General features: G+C 54.2%; 1 protein-coding gene across 1 annotated transcript; it reads right to left on the bottom strand.

Moving 5' to 3' along the window:
* Nucleotides 1-2,526: 2,526 nt before the first annotated feature.
* Nucleotides 2,527-21,642, bottom strand: P3H1 (prolyl 3-hydroxylase 1). The gene is made up of 15 exons (XM_047724501.1): nucleotides 21,115-21,642; nucleotides 17,842-17,994; nucleotides 15,406-15,595; nucleotides 15,009-15,140; nucleotides 13,984-14,123; nucleotides 8,989-9,078; nucleotides 8,653-8,705; nucleotides 8,362-8,483; nucleotides 6,684-6,811; nucleotides 6,417-6,512; nucleotides 5,882-6,032; nucleotides 4,145-4,262; nucleotides 3,733-3,808; nucleotides 3,377-3,517; nucleotides 2,527-2,986 (listed from the first exon to the last, which is right to left on the bottom strand). The coding sequence occupies exons 1-15, from the start codon at nucleotides 21,577-21,579 to the stop codon at nucleotides 2,834-2,836; spliced, it is 2,208 nt and encodes a 735-aa protein (XP_047580457.1). The 5' UTR covers nucleotides 21,580-21,642; the 3' UTR covers nucleotides 2,527-2,833.
* Between the last annotated feature and the right edge of the window lie 105 nt (nucleotides 21,643-21,747).

The raw sequence follows: 21,747 nt of genomic DNA, 5'->3' as shown, positions 1-21,747 counted from the left end.
CTCTGCCCATTGGGAGGGTCTGATTCAGATGGTTTTTATCCAGCACGCTCGGCAGGCACCCCCTGAAATGCTGGGGGCTCAGGAGGTGGTGCTGCTCTTACTCCCCCGGCAACTCAGACTCACTCCCCCGTGGAATGGAGGGGACTTGCCTCAGGCCACCAGCGGTGTCCCTGCGGGGCCAAGCGCCCGGTGTTGTAATGCTCTGCACCTCCCTCCACTCATAGCATTTGGTATGGTGTTTGCTCCCTTCCCCGGGACTGCAAGCACCTCCAGACCCCAGCCTCATTTGGGGGATCCCACACGTGTCACCCAGGGTAGGGGTGGGGCAGGATCTGTGCAACCTGTGTGGCTGCTGGGGTGCTCCCTTCACCCCAAACAACCCTGGGCACAGGCTGCTTTGGCACCCCTGTGGAGAGCCCTGCTATCTGCCTGGACCTGTAGCCCACCCGCCTTACACACACGTATCCCCAGTCCTGTGGACACTGAGAACTTTTGGCCTTTCATGAATTAAGCAGAGACAGTGGGCTGGCTCTGTGTGGTTAGCATACATTGAAATAGTAAAGGTCATCTGCCTTGATGTGGAAACTTCTGTTGGACCAGAATCAGGCTGATGGAGTTTTCTGTTCTGTGGAGTATCTCCCATGTTACTGAGGGGGACACGCACTCCAACCTCACATGACTCCAAGGGCGGAAGTGAGCTTCTCCCAGCTCAGCCCGGGGGCAAAGCTTAAGCTCTTCCCATCAGTGCATCCTTTCTCCCTGTGGCGAGTGCGTCACCAAGTAGGACATGATCGCAGGTGACTAGCAGAGGAGTGACTGTGCCTATGGGGTCCCGCCCTTGAACGTGCTCACATGTGCTACTGTCTCCCAGCTTCAGAACGGCTGCTCCTCCCCTTCGCATGTCCCTCCAGCTTGTCCTTCTGTCCCCACGTAGGGCTGAGCTCCTGAGATGAGCCGTCTACCCCGCCATCACCACTTCACTCTCCTCCAGCCACTTTCCGTCCATGCAGCCCCTCCAGAGCATCTCTTGCCAAAGCTCTCACGGATCTCCATGTCACCAGGTCCCAAGCAGCTCCTCAGTTGTCCTTGGTTCAGGCTCAGCAGCACTGACCTCTTGCTCCCCAGTCCTCCGTGAGCTGCTGCCATCAGCCGCCAAGACTCTGGGTCCCCTGCTTACAGCTGGCCCCTGTCCTCCGTTGGGCCCCCTCCAGTCCCCAGCCTCCTTGCCTCCAGCAGACTTGGTTTTCTGCCTCTTCCTGTCCACACAGACCCCAGTCTCCTAGCTCTGAACACCATCCACGCCAGTGACGACTCCCAGAATGATGGCTCCCCTCCTCTTCCCCCTGAACTCCCGATCCACACATCAGACTGTGTAGCTGACATTTCTGCTTGGAGGCCTAACGGGCTCCTGGGACTCAAGCACGACACACATGGTACTGGAGTCCCAGCGTCCATGCCCGGTGCCATCCCCCCACGGCCCCTCTGCCAGAGGGCAGGTGACTCCATTCTCCCCACTGCTGAGGCTGGAAGCCTTCCTGATGCTCCTTTCTCTCACACCACCTGACCCATCAGCAACTCCTGTGGGCTCTACCTCAGAAATGGACTCCACCACTGCTCCTGCCGGCACCCTGTTCCACGCCGCCTTCCCCGCCCACTGGGGACTGCAGCCGCCTCTCCCCTCTCCTCAGCTGGTCCTTGCCCTAAAGCCCCTTCTCTGAGGCTGTCACTCCTCCACTCCTGGCACAGGGACACAGAGCCCACATGCCCACGGTGACTGACGAGGCCCCCGAGACCACACCTGCCCTGGCTGTCCCCCTTCTTGCCCACTCTGTGCCCCGTTGGCCTTCCTGCTGCTGGGCCCTCCTCGGGGCCTGACTGGCTTCCTTCTCCACCTCTAAGGCTTACACACACATGCAAGCATGCACACTCACACGCACACACACGTGTGTTACTTGTCTTCCCCACTGAAACAGCAGCTGTGGGACCGCAGGGACTTGCTCTGTCTGCTCCCGTGCTCCCAGCCCTGGGCCCTGAGCTGGGGCTCTGTCAACTGCCACTGGCCAGCTGAACAGAGGAGGGCCCAGAGTGCAGGTTCCCGAACTCGGCACCATACAGCATCGCGAGCCCGGGAGGGGAGATGGGCTTGTGGCCAGAGGGGCAGAACCTTCACTTGTGGTCTGTCTCCCAGAGGTGTGTGCTCTCCTGGGGCCTGGGGCCTCCAAGGCCGGACAGTGGAGCGGGACCGACACAGGGGGCGAAATGCCAGTGCACTGCTGACCGGCCGGGGCTGCCGGAGAGGGCTTAGTCATAATCCCTGCCCTCCATCCAGAGCATTCCCGCTGACAGAGGGCCGTCGCCTCAGGTCCTGAATCCACCCAGAAGGGGCGCCGAGTGAGCACTGGGGTCCCCGCTCTACAGACAAGTCTGCGGCGCCTGGGGTTCCATGCGGGGCCTGAGGCTGTGCGGGCTGCGGTGAGAGTGGGCCAGCAGGTGGCCGTACTCCTACTCTCTGAACCAACTCCTGAGTAAAAAACCACAAATCATTTATTCTTTGGTTGTCTACACAGACACTTAAATACTGTAGTGCTGTCACTCAGTTGCCCGTCCAGGCCCCCAGGGGCGGCTCTGGCCTGTGTCCTGAGCCCTCAGCCGAGTCCAGAGGCGAGATGGCCGTCCTGCCATGTCCACTCCGGGAGCGGTAGCACCGTGCGGACGGCCGCAAGCAGGGTCCTGCTGGCTGAGCGCCAGACACATAGCCCCCGGGGGCCAGCTGGTGGAGGACACAGTTCCTCAAGGTGGGTCCGCTCACCCATCCACAGCGAGCCAGACGCCGTCAGAGCTCATCTTTGTGTCCCACCTCACCGCCGGACAGAGGGGTCTCTGGCTTGGGGGGCCCCTCCTGGGCCTCCTGGGGCTGCTCCTGGGAAAGGTCCATCTCCTCCGGGCTGAAGAGCATCTTCACCAGGTCATCCGCCTGCACCCGGTCCTGCAAGGACAAACCCCTGCCTATTTAGAGAGGCCTCCGGACCAGCGCTCAGCTCCGCTCGGGGGCTGCTTCCTGGAGAGCAACAAGTTCTTCCTCCATGGCCTCTGAGCTCCTCTGCTTCCCGGCAGGTCCTCAGACAGCTGAGGTCTTGCCCAACCAGGCGGCCCAGTGCTGGCACCATTCCCCATCTTGGCACCGCACCCCGGAGCCCCATTTACAAGTACAGGAGAAGGGCCAGAGGGGACAAGGATATGGGACCAGGGAGAGTCTCTGTGGACACCAGGCCCGGTGTTCCTCTGGTGTCTAAGCCGCGGCAGTGAGACTGGGGGAGGGGAAAGCAGAACCCGGGCCCTTCCAGGGGCAGATCCCAGTGCCACTGAGAGCTCTCACCCGCTCACTGTGCCGCGCGTCCAATGTGAACCACAGCGCAATGGCACAGCGCTGCCCTCTGGTGACAGCCTTCACCCCATGCGGGTTCTCCGTGCCTGAAGAGAATCCCACGGCCCTCCCGCACTGGGGCTGCACCTCTGCCTGAAGGAGACACAAAGCAGGGGGGACACAGGAGACTGTAAGCTGCCTTCAGAGGGGACACAGGATCATTAGGGTCTGGAGAGAAAAGGCAGCCAGTCAGAGGAGTGAGCGACATAACTCAGAGCCCCCCAGGTTTGAGGAGGCGAGGTCTGGCCACTCTGCCCACAGCACTGTGAGGGTTTGTCCCCCAGGGACAGGCACGAGGGCACACTCACCGTCACTGTCTTGGCATCTAGTTCAGTGAAGTAGAATGCTCCTCCATCGAAGTCCCCATTTAGATAAAGAATGGCACTGGGAACGACAGACAGGGTCTCGTCATGGGCTTCCCCCTGCCCCGCTCCCCGACAGTCCATGGCTCCCGTGACTGCGTCTCCAGGCGCTCTCCTCCAGCAGCTGGACGGGGCCTGCCACAGGACGGGTCTTCCCACCACGCCACCCTCACTCCAGAGAATCCACTGTCCTCCTCACACCACACCGGAATGACTCCCTTTCTGTCCAACCTTCTAGCTGGAGGGCGTGGGGATGGGTACTGTATTCTGGGGACAGCTGGTCACACACCTGTGTGTGTGTGTGTTGGGGATGGGGCAAGGCGCAGGGGACTGGGAGCCTCAGAGAAACAGCTGGCACCTGTAGTCCCGGAAGGTGTAGGCGGGGGGCTCCTTGATGCACACAAGGGCTTCGGCATTCAGGATGCAGTTGTCCACGTGGACTGGATGGCTACTGTCCTTCCTCTCAGCCTGTGCCTCTGGAGCCAAGGTAATGCACGTTAGCGTGGGAACACCTCAGGAGACACTGTAGCTCTCCTGTTGGCACGGAGTGGGGGGGGGCGGGGTGCTTCCCAAAATGCGCCTGGGTCTGTGGGAATGGCCAGTGAACTATGGGGTCTCTGGCTAAGCATCAGCCCTCGGGTCAGGACGAATCTGCAGGCTTCCCAGGAAGGTTCTGGGTGGGGCAAGCAGGGTCTTGAGGCTCTAAGCGAGGGTGGGTTCTGGTCTGAGCGGCACGACCTTGACTTTCTGGCTCGAATTTATAAACCAGGAATCCCCAGGGAGGTGAAGCTGAGCGGTCAGGAGGGTGGCCAGAAGCAGAGCCCGGCGAGACTCACTATGCAGCGGGAGACGAGGTGGGGACGGCATGAAGGGGAACAGACCGGAGCGAAGGTAAGCAGTTCGCTTCCGCAGGGCTCCGCAGGGGGAAGCCACGCAGGAGGAAGGCCGTGAAAGGGCACAGTGTGTACTGCGTATTGCCAGGCAAGCCTCTCGTGACACGGAACCATCACCCCCCGAGCGGGCCGCGGCACCGTCAGGTCACGGTAGAGCCCTCCTATTTGTCCCCACCTGTCTGGCCAGGCGCCAGGCCTGTCCTTCCACCTCCTCCATCTCCCTCACCTGCTCTCTCCTCTCTACTCCCACTGCCACTGGCCAGGTCCGGGCCTTTGTCCTTGCCCAGCCAGCTCACCGCTGACCAGCTTCCCTCCCTTGGGCTTGATGTACACCCTCCAAACCTCTCGCCACAAAGCGGCAGAACTAACCTTGGGAACACAGAGGTCTCACCGAGTCCTTCTTGTTTGAGGACCCTTCCTGGCTTCCCACTGCCCGGCCCTCACCTGGAGAGGCTGGGGCAGGTGCAGGGTGTGTCTGACACATTCCTTTGGGTGTGTCCAGATTTTGAGAGAACTCCAAACCTTCTGGGGGCAGTCAAGCCCTCTCATTTATGCCACCTAGTGGTGCATCAGTGCTGGGGTGGGGGGGCCGTGAAGGCTTAGGCATGACAGATCCAGCTGTGGGCCACCTGCGACCCCTGGGGCACTGGCCACACCTCACCCTCCTCAGGACAACTGACAAGGAAGGACCTCGACTTGGCTCTGACTTGTGAAAGTCCATCTCTCACGGGTTTGGTATTGACCATGACTGGTCCAGATACCTGGATGCCCAAGAGCATCGCTGAGACCCAGCGGCCTACAGGATGAAAACACACTCTGGAATGTAGCTCTCCACAGCTTAGCTTCTGAAAGCCTTCTGATGCCCCCAACTTCAACCCCACACCCCCAAAACGGCCACTTTCTTAGTCCCCACCACCAGGCTGCCCAGTGCCTGCCCTTCTTTGTATGTGCTGTTCTTTCTGGCTCGAACGGTCTCTCATCACCTGGACACTCCACCAGTCCTATTTATCCTGCACAATGGTCACCTCCTCCTCCAGGAAGTCCTCCTGACTCCCTCTTGGGCTGACTAGAACTTCCTCCACCACACTGATCGCACGGGGTTGCCACATTCTGTGTTGGTTCCTCAGCTAAGATGAAAAGGACCATATCCTGTGCCTTTCCATGCCCTCAGCACCCGTGCCAGGGACAGAGAGAAGGCCCACCTTCGATGGCGGTGCGGCACACCAGGTGGGAGTAGGAGAAGTAGAGGGGGGTGTCCAGGCGGAAGTAGGACTCCATGACGCGCCGCACCTTCTCGGTCACATTGTAGTACAGGTGGGCACTCTGCAGCGGAACTTTCCCTTCCTGTCCCAGCTGTCGAGGAGACCAGTGGTCAGCTGCCCTGAACGCCCTGGCTGCGGGCCAACAGAACCCGCTGAGGCATCACCTCCCACCCCCCCACCTCTGCTCCCATGCACAACAGCCCTCCCATGTTACATCTGCCCCTCCTCCATGCTTCTCTTTGTGGGCAGAAAGCACTCTGGACATCAGTCTTGTCTCGCCTGCCTCACTTTGATCACAGCTTCACCAGCTAGGATGCAAAAGTCAACCTCCCTCAACTTAATTCATCCCCCTCCGTGGCTGCTGCAATGCGGCTAGCAGACACCTTCACCTTTCCGACCCCCGAATGCCCCCCAAAGCCTAAGCCTCCCCCTCTCCCCGTTCCCCACACTCTAGAGTGCCGAGAATTGATTCTACCTTAAGGGCTTTGAAGACCGTCACACCATAGAACTTCTCACTGGGCGTGTGTGGGGAGGTCTGACCCCGGTAGCCATCTCCTGAGGTCGCTGCGGCCTGCAAGGCCCAAAACACAGGGGGGCTTAGACAGGGCAGCTGAGGGCCCGCAGAGGTGGTTGCCAATGAGAGAGGTGGTCGCCGATGTGCCACGAGGGGCAGGCGAGCTCAGCACCTGGAGGCACTTGGTGAAGGGGAGGCTGGGCCCTGGGGAAAAGGGACCTCCCTTACATTGGTCAGTCTCTGCAGCTCCCGGCACTCGTCTGCGGAGATTACACCATCCATCACCACCCTCTGAGAGCCATTCAGGACTTTGGAGTTCATGGTGAGACTGATGCCTTCGTAGAGTAGGGGGCCACCTGCAAAGCAACGACAAGACTGGGCTGAATCCAGCGGCAGCTCTGTCCAGACACTCTCCATTGAATGGGAATAGAAATTCCAGTTGTTTCCAGGTCACCAGAGAAACTTCCTGTTCGGTCGCTTCCAAAGGTGGCGTGGCCCACAGGACAGCACCTGGAGCTGACAAGGTGGGAGAGCCACGCCCTAGTCCTAGCTCCCTTCTAGAACAGTTATTGGTTTTGGGGCCTCCGCCAATTGCTGAGGAAACATCACCAACAAACTCTTTAAAACCCTGAGCTCCAGAATCAGAAAGAAAGGGGTTTGACTCCTGAATCCTCCATCTGTTAGCTGTGTGACCTCAGCACGTTACTTAACCTCCCTGAGCTTTCCTCTCCTCATCTGTAAGACAGCAGCTACCTCCTGAGATGGGTGCTTGTTTGACGTAAAGAGCAACGACGACACGAGTTAAACGCTCAGCACAGTACTGGGCACACAGGAAAGGCTCAGAATCTTAGCTGCCATCGCACCAGTCGCCAGCAGCCCTCATTTCAAACGAGGCCCTCCATCTGCCCAGCCCACCTCCCCCAGAGAAGAGAAACAACACAGTGAAAGCTGCCTGAAAACCAAGGAATGCGGGACAAATTCTTTTCAAGTGCTCATCTTGTTAAATTAACCACCGTTCATTTAAGCAACAATGGAATGAAGGCGAACCTTCTCTTCTATTTCTCATGGTGTCCCTCTGTGCCTGGACCTGCTGGAGGAGACTCAGCTCAGCTCTGGCTACTTACTGAGGCCACGGTGGGCGTCAGGCCCTGCCCGAGAGAGGTGAGGGTCTCACACCTGAAGACGGCACCTCTCCCAGCAATGATGCAAACACAGAGAAAGCTGCTGTGGAAGTTCCAGAGAAAGACGGAGGGGATCCCCTGGACTGGGAGATGAAGCAAGGCTTCGTGTGCAGAGGCAATGGGAGGATACAGGGAGGAAGGACAGGCATGAGCTTGGCCTGGGGACAGATGGGCCCAAAGAGCAGGAGCATCCCGGGGCAGATGAACAGAAGGTAGAAGCAGGTGGTTGGAGGAGCAGGCAGGGCGGGTAGGGGCCAGGCCTCCGTGTTTGCAAGCCTGTTCTAGCCACCGCAGGGGAAGGGGAAGCACAGATCAAGGAGGGACAGGAGGGCAGACAGCAGGTGCAGTGGTGGAGAGGGGGGCAGGGGGGCCCTGCAGCAACGGTGAAGAGGAGAGGCTTGGGGAGAGAAGCGAGGAAAAGCAGTCTCAGTGCAGCTTGGAGTGGGCAGACTGGGGGAAGGTACCTCCGATTTGGAGGCTTGGAAGCAGGATGCCTGATGGATGTGGGGAGACAGATGAGGTTTGTGCTAGAACTGCAGCGAGCTAAACTAGTGTTGCTGTGACCCAGGAGTCCTACGTCTTCATCAGAGGCCAATCTCAGTGCCTTCTCCGGGTGGAAGCCCAGGGGAGTCAGGAAGGGCTCCAGGAGAGGCCAAGCCTGCTCTGGAGGCCAGCCAGCTTGGACGAGGACGCCTGCCTTGCCGAGCTCTGCTCTGTCCTCTCACCTTCCCGCGTCAGCCGGCTCACATCCAGCGACTCCTTGGTCTTCTCCTCCACCAGGGTCTCAATCTCCTTCATCAGGTTTCCGATCTCCTGGGAGATGCGGACGGCCGTTTCCCGCTCGGACCTGCGTGCACAGCCGCTCTGAGGACTGCGTTCTGGGGCCACCCGGGCTCCCTCCCTAGCTTCTCAACCTGGACCCCCCCCCTTCCAGGAGTGCACATCTGCCTGGGCTCAGGAGGCCTCAGGTGCTCCATCAAGCTGCTCCAGCCATGCAGCCTCCTCAAGGTCCTCACTTTTGTTTCTCTTGCAATCTTTTGGGAATCACCTCTTCTGGAGTCCACGAATCCTAAAAGCAGATCAGGAGGAAGATCAATGCTGTAGGGTGACCTGCTTCATCTTCCGGGTCCCTGCGCAGAGACCCGGGCCTCCAGGAGAATCCGTCTTATCAGCCACCTCCTCGCAGGAGAGAAAGTGAGTCTCCAAACCGGAGTCACCTCTGGCTGCCCGGAACTCCCCTCCGTCTTGCTCTGCCTCTCGTCCACGGGTTTCACAGATCCCGTGTCTGGCTCAAGCCCCCAAACAGAGCTACAAGGCTCGCCCCGGTCCCCCACTCCCGCAGCCGGGCTCACCGGATCCACGAAGGGAATTCCGAAGACATCGTACGCGTAGAAGAGCAGCTCTTTCTCGAGCAGGCTGCGCTGGCGGTACTCCCGGGCACTCTGGGAAAACCAAGTAGAAGGGATGCCCTGGAATTCAGCCCTGTTAACTCTGGGTGGGGGGAGCCCCATGTTCTGGGCTGTTGCTCCCAGTGTGACCTGAGCTTCCTCTCCCACCACCACTGCTGTGTCTGTTCTCCAGTGTGGGACAGCAGCCTCACCCCTGCGCTAAGGGTAGCTCTGGCCTGGCACAAGCAACACCTCTGAGGGTGACCTAACCTCCCATCGTGTCCCCCATGAATCTCCTAGACAGGAGAGCTGAGGCTCTCAGGAGACGTGGAAATAGTCCTCAAAGAAGAAGCGTTCTTTCTTGACTTCCGTAGGGGTTTAAGGCGGAGGCGGGAGACCTAGGGGTTGGGTGACCCATGTATTATTCACTGAACCTTCTCAGCCACGTCTGACGTTGACACTGTGCTCCTTGTCTTACAGATGGAGACACTGGGGGGCAGGGGGCATAGTTGACGCTACAGGAAAGGGACAAAGCCTCGGTGCTTTTTCATTAGGCCCCCTGCCTCCCCTGAGACTCTGAACATACTGGATGCGCCCCTCCTGGAGTCGGGCTGCGGCATCTGGAGCCGCTGGCCCGGGCCCTCTGGCCCTTCCCACACGTGCTCACAGGTAGGGCTGACCCAGGGCTGGGAGACTAAGTACCTTTTGGGGCCACAGCTCTCCCTAGGTGCCCTGCTAGTCTCCAAGCAGCAGGAAGAGGAAAGAAAAGGAAAAGAAGACATCATCAGTTGAAATACAAGATGAAGGCAGTAAGGAAAATGTTAGCAAAACCTCAACAAGTCCTACATTATCTAGCATATTTACCCAACAGGGAGATAAAAATTTTCTCCTAAGGCATGTAAGTGATTCACCGAGTGCTAGACACCACGCTTGGGGCGTTCTCTTGTTAAACCCTCTCCCACAGCCCTGAGGCAGCCGCGAAGCAAATCGCAGGCCCACGTTTATTTGCTCGGCACTGATTCATGGAGTAGGAGCTACGAGCTGGGAACTGCGCCAGCCCCGAGACAACGCGGGACCCGGGGAGGGATCCGGGTCACTACTCTCAGCCACAGGCCACCGTGCAAGCTGGTCCCAACTCCTGGAGCCTGGATGTTCTCATCTCTAAAATGGGAGAGTAGCGTCCCCTACCACAGCCCCCATGGGGAGGAAACAGGATAATGGGGGTTGAACCACACAACCTGTAGACTGGGACAGGGCTCAACAAATATTAGTTACTTTCTTTCCCGAAGGACGGTTCCAGTTAAAAGTGGTTTATTTTCCCTCTCTGCCCCAATTCACTACTATGACCATAAAGTGAGGGGTAGCAGGAGGGCTCTTAACTCCGCAAGCCAAAGAGACGCGGAGAAGTGCCTTCTCAAAGGCAGACTGTCCCCATCTAGTGGCCAAAGAGGACAACGACAAGGTAATATCCTCACTGGCGAGGAGAGGGCTGGATCATTTCTAGTGGAGACTCCGGGTTCCAGAGCTGGGAAGGCGGAACCTGGGTCTTTCCCTTCGGGGCAGGTTGTGATGAGAATCGAATGAAATAAAATAGAAGCTATGGAATAATTTTGCAGATGAGATGCCCCACACATGTGAAAGGTGGCTATCCTCAATAGCAAACTCAGAAAACAACCACACCGGGAAGTGGACTACTGCCCCATCCGCTACCTCCTTCTCTCGGAGGACAGAGGAGAGCTTAGCCCCCGGGGCTGGAGTACAGGCAGGGCAGACCTGTGACGAAAGCATCCTGTGCCCCCTGTGCGGTCCTGAGCTGGGTGGGCAACACCATGTCTGCGTTTCCCAAGCAGGAGACTCGTGTCTCATTAGACATGAGGAGGGAGGTGTGAACCCCCCACCGTTCTGCCAAGGCCATCTCCTACCCCACCTAGTCAGTTCCCCACTCCAGCCAGTGTCCCCCCTCCCTCCGCCACCCAGCAGCTCCCCTTGGCACCACCACAGTAGCCCTGCATTGGTCTCCCCGTTTCTAGCTCCCTCCCGTTCTGAGCCTTACACAGCTGGCTCAGCTACTGCTTAAAACCCTTTGAGCGCCCACCACTGCCTGCCTTATGGGACAGAGACCAAAGTCCTTGCAGGGCACTCAAGACCCTTCCAAATCTGACCCTCCGGGGTCTCATCTCCTGTAACTCCTCATATCAGCTTGCAGGTATATGGGGGCAATTTCCCAGGCCGTCTGCACATGCTGTCCTCCATCTCAGAGGCCCTCCACTGCCTCATTCACCACATGAAGGCTTTTAAAACCAAATGCCGACAGCGCTTCCCCTTGCAAAGCCTCCCATTTCTTCCTTCCTCCACTCCAGCTGGCCTCCACGGCCACTCTTAGATTCACTACAGTACTCTCCAAGGTCTGGATCATGCCCGCTTCTGTATCATTAGTCCCTGAGGTGTGCTTTAGATGGCACTCAAAAAGACACGAAGGTCATGCCCGTATAGCTAAAAGAGATCCACAAAGTATCGACAGACATAAATAGAAACAGTTTGGTCTTCCTCCCCACCCTGACCTGTAGGCCCCAGCCTCAGGGGTAAGACAAGGCACAGTTTCTTAGCAATCTGTCCACAGAGTTGACGACTTAAAAGGTACATGTGTATTTTAAAAAAACATAAGTAGGATAGAAAAGAATTATAGTTCTAGATCTTCTTTTTCTTTACCTACAGTAGTAACACAGAGACCATCTCACACTGGTGTGTAGTAATCGACTCATACAATTGTCTTGTGCACCACGGAATGGGTCTACTGCGATTCATTTAGCCGGTTCCCAAACGGGTGGCATTTAGCTTGCTTTGGTTGGTTGCTGTCAGGAGAAAGGTTCTGACACGTGTCCCGGGACGCTTGCCTTCCCATCCTTGTGCGACACCGCTTACCGTGGCGGCTCGCTGGGGGCAGAACTGCCGGTTATGGCGCCCGGGTGGCTCAGTGGGTTAAGCCTCTGCCTTTGGCTCAGGTCATGATCTCAGGGTCCTGGGATCCAGCCCTGCATAGCTCTCTGCTCAGCAGGGAGCCTGCACCCCCCCCATCTCTGCCTGCCTCTCTGCCTACTTGTGATCCCTTTCTGTCAAATAAATTAAAAAAAAAAAAAAAAAAAAAGAACCGCCGGTTAAACGAACGGTCCAACTCACAGTCCCACCAGCAGCGTGGGAGTACGTCCGCTCCTGCATCCATATTTGTCCCAAATACTTGTTGCATAAATGAATGGGCTGCCTCTAATTATCTCTAGTTACCATATTTCTCCACCATCAAAATGAAAACCGGGTCTAAAGCTACATTTTTACATAGAAGGTGGGCAGGGTGTGAGAGCGGCTGGTGGGACCCGGGTGACTGAGGCTCACCTTCCTCTCATTCACAGTCTCCCTTCTGATGTCAGGGATCACTGCAGCCACAGTAGGCCACCCCCCATTCCAGGAGGTGGTTGAGGTCAGAGGCAAGGAAACCTGTCACTGGCTACTTGTATACCACCAGCAAGACGTCCGGGCTGCTGCCTGTCCACACAACTCTCAGGACACACTCAGACCACGCCTGTTGGCTTACAAAGTGCATTTCTACTCGGTATGTCATTTAACGCTGATGCTCATCTTGTGTTGAAGAAAGAGTAAGAACCGGGGCGCCTGGGTGGCTCAGTGGGTTAAAGCCTCTGCCTTCGGCTCAGGTCATGATCCCAGGGTTCTGGGATCGAGCCCCGCATCGGGCTCTCTGCTCCGTGGGGAGTCTGCTTCCTCCTCTCTCTGCCTGCCTCTCTGCCTACTTGTGATCTCTGTCTGTCAAATAAATAAATAAAATCTTAAAAAAAAAAAAAAGAAAGAGTAAGAACCATATTCCCATTCTACAGAGGGAGAAACTGAGACTCAGAGGCATAGTACAGGGTGCCTGAGATCCGCCACAACCACATGCGGAAGATCATACAATCTCGTATGCATAGGAGCCATGGCTTGAGCCCACACCCGTGACTTCAAATCCAACTCACTGTTCTAGGTTCAAGAAGGAGAGGGTCTAGTGTCTGCGTGAGACGTATGTACAAATATTGTGGTTCGTAGTATCACATTTCACTAAGTTAAAAAACAGAACTTTTAATGTTTTTAACTACAAAAAATAATTTGTAAGGGTGCCTGGGTGGCTCAGTGGGTTAAGCCTCTGCCTTCGGCTCAGATCATGATCTCTGGGTCCTGGGATTGAGCCCCGCATAGCTCTCTGCTCAGCAGGGAGCCTGTTTCCCCCTTCTCTCTCTGCCTGCCTCCCCCCTCTCTCTCTGCCTGCCTCTATGCCTAGTTGTGATCTCTCTGTCAAAAAAGTAACTAAAATCTTTAAAAAAGTTTGTAATTCTGCTGAAGGGAATTTAGAAAACATAAATGAGCAAAATAACCACTGTTAACACATCAGTGCATTTCACTTTGGTCACTGGGTCTGCTTGGGAACCGAACTGGGAGTGATGCTGAGGGAGGGAGAGCTCAGAGAAGGGACAGGGAGGAAACAGGGGCAAGGAAACAGGTGAGTGAAAAAAGAATTTAGCTGGAAGTAAAAAATGATAGCTCTTGGCCAAATGGTTGAGGTCAGAGGCTGGCTACTTGTATACCATCAGCAAGACGTCCGGGCTGCTGCCTGTCCACACAACTCTCAGGACACACTCAGACCACGCCTGTTGGCTTACAAATCTCAAAGCAGAGGTGCTGCGAAAGGGGGTAAAGGAGAGCTTGCACTGCAGTTCTGTTTTTCCTTTACGACTCAAGACAGCAGACTTCTGGACCCCAATGGTGGGAGTAAGGCTGCTCCCCGGTTCCTGAGTGACAAGTGTGTCAGTACACTTCTGCCTGGCCCCGCCCCCTGCCTGAGCACTGCCAACCCATCCCCCCACCTCCCACCATCTGGTCTGGGCTCAGCTGGCAGCTGCCCTAGTGCAAGTCTCTCACCTCACGGGGGCCAATGGATCTGGCTGCTTCTTCTCCAAGCATGGCTGTATAGTAGGCCAGATTCTGGTTCATCACCTCATCATTGGGGAAGAAGAGGAGATAGGTCTTGGCACATTCAATAGCCTGCGTATAATTCCCAACTGCAAAGCCAAAAAGACATGGCTGAGAAGAGAGCGTCCAATCCTGGGTACCACGAACCACTGTCACGAGTCTCAGCACAGCCCAAGACAGTGATGACATGGGTGTCATTGTGGTGCTGCCTGATCTGAGGGAGAAGTTCTAGAAGAGTGAGAAGGATAGGAATTACATGAACACAGAAGGCAGAACTGATGTAAGGAACGCAGGGTCCTCTGGCCTGCCTATTACTGGACGCCCATATCTTTACAATTTCACAATTTACAATTCAACACTGGCCTCCTAGTAGACGCATTTCAGGAAGGGCCCCATCTCCCTACCTTGTTTTCCCCACACATTTCAGGAGATGGGGACACTACAACAGCAAGTGGTCTCTTCCACTGAGCGAGCAGAGCTCACTCGCATGTGTGTCTCAACTCAATAAACACCTCACACTCTCGAATATGCAGTGATGCTTAGCACAGTCAGAACTCGGTAAGCACCTGCTGACTTGTTGCTGGTTGGGGTCCTGGCAGCCCCCCACCCAGAGCATCAGTGCCATCCTGGGACGAAGCGCTGGAAAATGTCCCGGGAGATGGTTTAAACAGTAGTACACCCTTGCCTTTGGTCTAACTGAACTCAGATGCAGAGTCAGATTATCAGTGTTCTAGAAGGGACGGGAGAGAGGTCTTAGGTCTCCGTCTCCCAGATCTCTGGGTTGCTGGCATCGGCTGCTGGGGCCAGTGGCTTGTCACAAAGCAGGCAGGGGTTACCTGGCACCGTGCCTCCCGGAGTTCCAGGTCACAGTGAGAAGCCAAACACGCTGATATGCACAGCACCCATCAGCCCTGCCTCCCTTGCTTTTGGCCTCCTGCTGGAAAGCGGCAGAGACGGAAGAAAGTAGGCCTTACTGTTATAGTAGGCGAATTGCAGATAATTATAATGTGATGGAAGGAAGTCTTCAAAGGGCTTCTCTCGACTTGGGTGGGAAGCCAGCTCCGTGACGCAGTTCTGCTTACAGCTAAGGACCTGGATGTAATGATCTGAAAGGAAGCAAAGACAGGGAATAACCATCAGGTCGATCTTCAGGATGCAAATTCTGGGGGAGGGGAGTAAATTCCAGTGCAAGGAATTTTCAGTCGGATTCCCAGATGTACTAAATTTAGGTTTGAGGTGGTACTGTCTGCACGTGGCCCCGGAAGCCCAGGCTAGCAGTGGAGGGCAGGTGTGGACAGGTGTGTGGCGGGGGGCAGCGGTGCAGGGCCGGGGAGGGGGGCAGGCATGTGGGGCTGGCTCGTGGCCATGCACCTGCTATGGCCTGGAAGAGGTCTGCATTGTACTCCAGGTAGTTGTAGCCGTCATAGTCGTAGGGCCCCTCACACAGCGCCCGGCACTCCGCGTCGGCCACCAAGTACTCTCTCAGTGCTGCCTCCAGATGGGCCGCGGCTTCGTGCGGCTGCTCCTCCGAGTAGAGCCGTACTCCCAGCCGGAACTCGTGCTACTGGGAGGAAGGTGGACTCAACTGCCCGCCTGCATACAACCTGGGCCCTTGCTTCCCCACACCCCACAACCTGCAACTGCGTCCTCACAGCCTGTCTCTGTCTCCGGTGAGGGTTAGGGATGGAAAAGGGTGGCCACTGCCTAGTGAAGGCCTTCTGTAAGTGGTCTCCACAGGTTTCTCTGGAAACTCAAAATTTAGATAAAACTCAATCTAGATAAAAGATACATGGGAGTCCATTGTAATTTTCTTGCACTTCTGTAGGGATAAGAGTGTTCAAAATAAAAGTTTAATAAAAAAGAACTCTTAGATGCTAGAATGAGGTCTGTGCTGAAGAGAGCAATCCTTCCAGCATAAGGGGGAATTAGGACCGCCACTGATTACAGAATGGGTTTTGCTATCTGTAGGACACAGCCTCCATCCTTGTGAACATAACCATTTCCGTTTGTCATAGAATCACTTAAAAATGCTGTGTGTGATTGTGCAATATACTAGATGTACACAATCCACTTTTTTAAAAAAAGATTTTATTTATTTGTTTGACAGATAGAGATCTCAAGTAGGAAGAGAGGCAGGCAGAGAGAGAGAGAAGCAGGTTCCCCTGCTGAGCAGAGAGCCTGACGCTGGGCTTGATCCCAGAACCCTGAGATCATGACCCGAGCCGAAGGCAGAGGTTTTAACCCACTGAGCCACCCACGCGCCCCAACTTTTTTTTAATTTAAAAATAGTCTCCACAGCCAGCATGGGTCTGAACTCAGGACCCTGAGATCAAGAGCAGAGTTGAGATCAAGAGTCTGGCGCTTAATGGACTAAACCACCCAGGTGTCCCTACACAATTTACTTTTAAGTCATTTTGAGGGACACTTGGGTGGCTCAGCCGATTAAGCGGCTGCCTTCAGTTCAGGTCATGGTCCCAGAGTCCTGGGATCGAGACCCGCGTAGGGATCCCTGCTTATCAGGGAGTCTGCCTCTCCCTCTTCCTTTGCCTGCTGCTTCCTCTGCTTTGTGCTCTCTCTCTGTCAAATAAATAAATAAAAATCTTAAAGAAAAGTCATTTAGATATTATTTGTTTCTGATATCTCTACTTCTAAACTATTAAAACTTATGATAACATAAGCTCTTTATAAAATGCCATATCATCAGACAAAATCTCTCTTGGAACACAGACTTCTGCTAAACAGAGTAAGAACACTGAGGAATGCTGCACCACTTATAGTAGTGAAAGCAAAAACCTACATAGTACATTAATACAATTATGCATAAAATGGACTATCATGCAGCCATTAAAAATTGTATCTTTAGGGATGCCTGGGTGGCTCAGTTGTTAAGCGTCTGCTTCAGCTCAGGTCATGATCCCAGGGTTCTGGGATCCAGCCCCACATTGGGCTCCCTGCTCTGGGGGAAGCCTGCTTCTCCCTCTCCCACTCCCTCTGCCTGTGTTCCCTCTCTCGCTGTCTCTCTCTGTGAAATAAATAAAATCTTTTAAAAAAATTGTATTTTCAAAGAAAATCTGAAGATATGAGAGAAGATTCATGATATAGTATTAGTTCAGAGGATGATGAAAAATACATACACAATATGACACCAAATTAGTGTCAATGTAACACCAAAATTAAGATCTAGAAGAGTTTTAAAAATAGGCCAAAATAGAGATACCTGTTTGGCTCAGTTGGTTAAGCATCTACCTTCGGCTCAGTTGGTTAAGCATCTACCTTCAGCTCAGGTCATGATCCCAGGGTTCTAGGATTGAGTTCTGTACTGGGCTCTTTGCTCAGCAGGGAGCCTGCTTCTCCCTCTGTCTACCTCTCTTCCCCCCCGCTCTCTGACAAATAAATAAATAAAATCTTTTAAAAAAGGCCAAAATATGAATTACTGGTTTTATTAAGGCAGCAGTATTATAGATAATCACTTTCTGTTTTATACTTATCTGCATTTTTCTATAGTGTTGTACAATGAATGTCTACTACTTCTATAGTCAGAAAACAAGCCTAGGGCGCCTGGGTGGCTCAGTGGGTTGGGCCTCTGCCTTTAGCTCAGATCACGATCTCAGGGTCCTAGAATCGAGTCCCGTGTCGGGCTCCCTGCTCAACCGGGAGCCTGCTTCCCCGCTCTCTCTCTGCCTGCCTCTCTGCCTACTTGTGATCTCTGTGTGTCAAATAAATAAATAAAATCTTTAAGAAAAAGAAAACAAGCCTAGGAAATATCACTTGAATAAAAAGAGAATGGGGGAACAAAGTTTTTTTCACCATATGGGGTTTGGACTCAAGATCCTTGAAGTCGGCTTCCTTCACTCCAGACATGGTTTGGTAATAGTCTAGGTTCTGCCTCATCTCCATGTGTTCAGGATTGCCCACAAAGAAGGTGTGTGCTGCTGCTACGGCTTTCTCCAACTTGTTGATCTAAGAATAAGACACAAGACCATAAGCCTTACCTCCAAACCCTGAAGGTTTGTGTCCAAATGTGCAGTCCATAGTAAACAGGAAATCCCAGCCTTCCTGAGCCTTCCACTCCCCAGTTTGCTCCAGACCTTGCCAGCCCCAGAAAACACACCTACTGCAGGAACTACATACCAGAAATCAGGAGCACAGGGCCCTGAGCAGAATTTCAGCCATTTCCCAAATCAAGTTTAGCAATTCCCCAAATCATAGGAGGTAAACTTTCAACAGTGTAAACATTCTATTTTTAAACAAAGGTCATATTCTTGGGGGGAATGCTATGGAAGACTGACTGCCCAAATAATATATTCTCAAGATTCAGAAGTGGCAACTGAGCCACTGAAAAAAGTCTAAGGCTTTAAGAATTTAGAAATAGGGAGGAAAGAGCAGTTAATGATTAGACTGTGCCTAAGGATTTCCCTAGAAGATACTTTTTTTTTTTTTTTGCATAAAATATAATCAAGTGTTTTTGAGACATTCAAGGAAAAGATGGATGGGTGATGGAAAAATCCTAAGGTCTTATACAAAATCAGGATATGGCATCTTCTGACTCAAAGCCCAGGGCTCATGAGGTTAAGTGGTTGTATTTGCAATGGCGTGGATCGAACCAGAGGGTATTACGCTAAGCAAAATAAGTCAATCAGAGAAAGACAATTATCATATGATCTCACCAATATGAGGAATTGGAGAAATAAGACAGAGGATCCCAGGAGAAGGGAGGGAAAAATGAAACAAGATGAAACCAGAGAGGGAGACAAATCATAAGAGACTCTTAATCTCAGGAAACATACTGAGGGCTGCTGGAGGAGAGGAGGCTGGGAGAGATGGGGTGGCTGGGGGATGGCTACTGGGGAGGGTATGTGCTACGGTGAGTGCTATGAATTATGTAGGACTGATGATTGACAGACCTGGAACCCTGTACCCCTGGAACAAATAATACATTATATGTTAATTAAAAAGGAAAAAAAAACCCACAAGTGGTTATGAAATCTGAGGAGAAAAAAGTGTCCCACACACCACAATGACCTCAGCAATGGACTCCAGCCTATCAATGTTACACGGGTTCTTTAGGTAGAAGCCAAAATAAATCACTGATGATCTAATGATTAACACGGGCTTAAGTGTCAGACAGACCTGTGACAAAGCTAGGTTTAATTAATCACTTGCTGGGGCTTTAGATACTTAAAGCTTACTCTCTAAACTGAGTTCCCTAATCTGCCATCTGGAGCTAAAGCACTCACTGCCTCACAGGCTTGTTGGTAATGTTAAAACGAGGCAATAGACATGCAGCTTCTAACACCTGGTCCTGGGCACCTACAAGTGCACAAAGAATCTTAGCTGGTATTACTAATATGCTAAGAATTTTTTCCTTTTCCTTCTTCCATCAGTAATAGTAAATGCATGCTGAACAAGGAGTCAGTCCTGGCTTTGACCCTAGAATAGCTAGGTGACCCCACATCATTAATCCCCATCTCTGTACCTGTTTTGTTAACTGTACAATTAGAAATTCTCACAAGTCTGTCCCTTTCATGGATTTATTCTCCTGCCCTTATCTTTGTGCATTGCTCATGCATTTTCCTGGTCTCTCCCACCTTCTCTCTGCACCCCAGTCCTTTACTCCCTAAGCACCGAGGCACCAAATTTCCTTCTCTCAAATGGACAACCAGCTCATCTCTTAATGGTTAGCCCTGCCACCACTTTCTCCTTCTCCCAAGGCTTATTCCACATTCCAGAACTCGCATTCTAAAAGCTGAGTCTGACACAGGCTCCTGAAGCCTGCAGAACTCTCTTAGCAGTCTGGCCTCACTTTACCTAGAATGGCCATCCTTCCTCTCCTCTAGTGATATTTGGGATCGACTTCAGTTGTCACGTCTTCTTTCAGTCTCCCTTGTTTCTCTGAGATGAAGCTAGATTCTCCCTCCTTTGTGCTCCCACAGCCTATGTACACACTCTTTTAATAGCCTTTTCTACAGTGATTCTTACTAGGGAAGTGATATAAGACAAAACAATATAAAGTCAAGTGTTTCAATGACCTGCACCAGAACTGGAATGTAGCAGGTATTCAGGAAACGTTAGTCAAAGTATCTGAGAGCGTGCTGTTAAGTGACAAGACCAAAGACGTGACCCACGTGTTTTGGTCTCAAATACGGTACTTTTCCCAGTAACAAGGAGGAATGTAAGCAAACTGTGTAAGCAAAATACTTGTGCAGAGGCGGAAGTCTGTGGTCCCCACGGTTCCCTAAGTCTCTCTTTAGATGGAACTGAAGGTCTGTTAAATTATGGATGTAACAATATGCAACACAGCTCCTTCTTCCTACCCCGCCCCCCGCCCCCCCCCCCCCCCCCCCCCCCCCCCCCCCAGTAAAATAGGGCTAATAATAGCACTTACCTTACAGGACATTGAGAGGATCTGGGCAAATAAATCAATAAACACAAAGTACTTAAAACAGTGCCTGGAAGTATGTGCTGGTTATCATCACCATCACCGTCATCATCATCACCATGCATGCCAGGGGCACTCCAAATCTATGCACACACTTGGACTTAAGCCACTCTGGAATCCCTAAAAATACTCATTTTCTTTGAAAACCTGACAATAGCTGGAGGGTCCCGCTACAGGGAGTGGCTAGACAGCCCCTACTGGCGACGTGGCAACCTCACGTCCTGAAAGAGCTGCTGGACTCGGGCAGCAGGAAAAGCATCACTGAACAGTGAACCGGAAGGAAGATATTGTAGAAAGGTCCTAGCTTCTCACTCGGGCACTTAAAATGAAATCTGGATGAGAGACCCAAGCTGCCGCTTTAGTTGCCTCTAGGAGGCCTCCCCGGGAACACAAGGCCAAGTTTTGCTAGGTCCATGCCTTAACGCCAAGCTGAACCTTTGGGGTTATCATCTGCCTATGCGAACCGGGCGAGGCAGGTCTCACAGCAGGGTCCCTGTTTTCCCCGGGTCCGAGGAGAGGTCTCCGGCCAGGAGGCTACCTTCCCTCTCCGCGGGCACTTCCCCGGCCCCCCAATTTCGCCCGGGTCATCTGCAACCGCGCCCAGAAGGATCCCCGCCGCCCAGGCCCCCGCAGGTCTGCACCTTGAAGTAGGCGACCTGCAGGTAGTTGTAGGGGCTCCGCTTGCGGAACTCCAGCTCCAGCTCCTCGCTGAGCGAGTGGGAGGCCGGCGGCCCGAGGCAGCGGCGCAGGCAGGCGGCGCGGCGCAGCAGGCCCCCAAAGAACCGCAGGTCGTGCAGGGCGTTGGCTCCCGAAGACTGCGCCGGGCTCGGGGACGAGCCGGGGTCCAGCTCCCACGGGAGGTCGGCGGCACAGCGGGTGCGGCAGCGCAGGCGGAGGGCGCGCAGGGCGGCCCGCGAGCGCAGCGCCCGCTCCATGCTCAGTACCACTCCCGCCCAGTCCCCGCGCGCGTAGGCCGCGGTCCCCTCCGCGAAGAGCAGGTCCGGCGCCGCCATGTCCCATCCCGCCTCGGACTCGACCTCGGCCCGGGAGGCAGCGGCGGCGACGGCCAGCAGTGTGGTCAGCAGCCTCAAAGCGCGCGCAGCCATTGCCTCCTCTGACCTAACGGGACAGCCAGCCACCCGCCACGGAGGCCGGAGTCCCACCCCCGAGGAGTCCCGCCCCCCCCCGCCCCGTCCCGCCCCTACCTCCCGCCCCGTCCCGCCCCTGAGTGGAGCCCTGTCCCCGCTTGCCAGGCAGCGCGTGCCCGGGAACGT

The sequence above is a fragment of the Lutra lutra genome, chromosome 4, assembly GCF_902655055.1.
Source record: "Lutra lutra chromosome 4, mLutLut1.2, whole genome shotgun sequence".
Classification (NCBI taxonomy): domain Eukaryota; kingdom Metazoa; phylum Chordata; class Mammalia; order Carnivora; family Mustelidae; genus Lutra; species Lutra lutra.
This window is presented reverse-complemented; position numbering and strand designations above follow the sequence as displayed.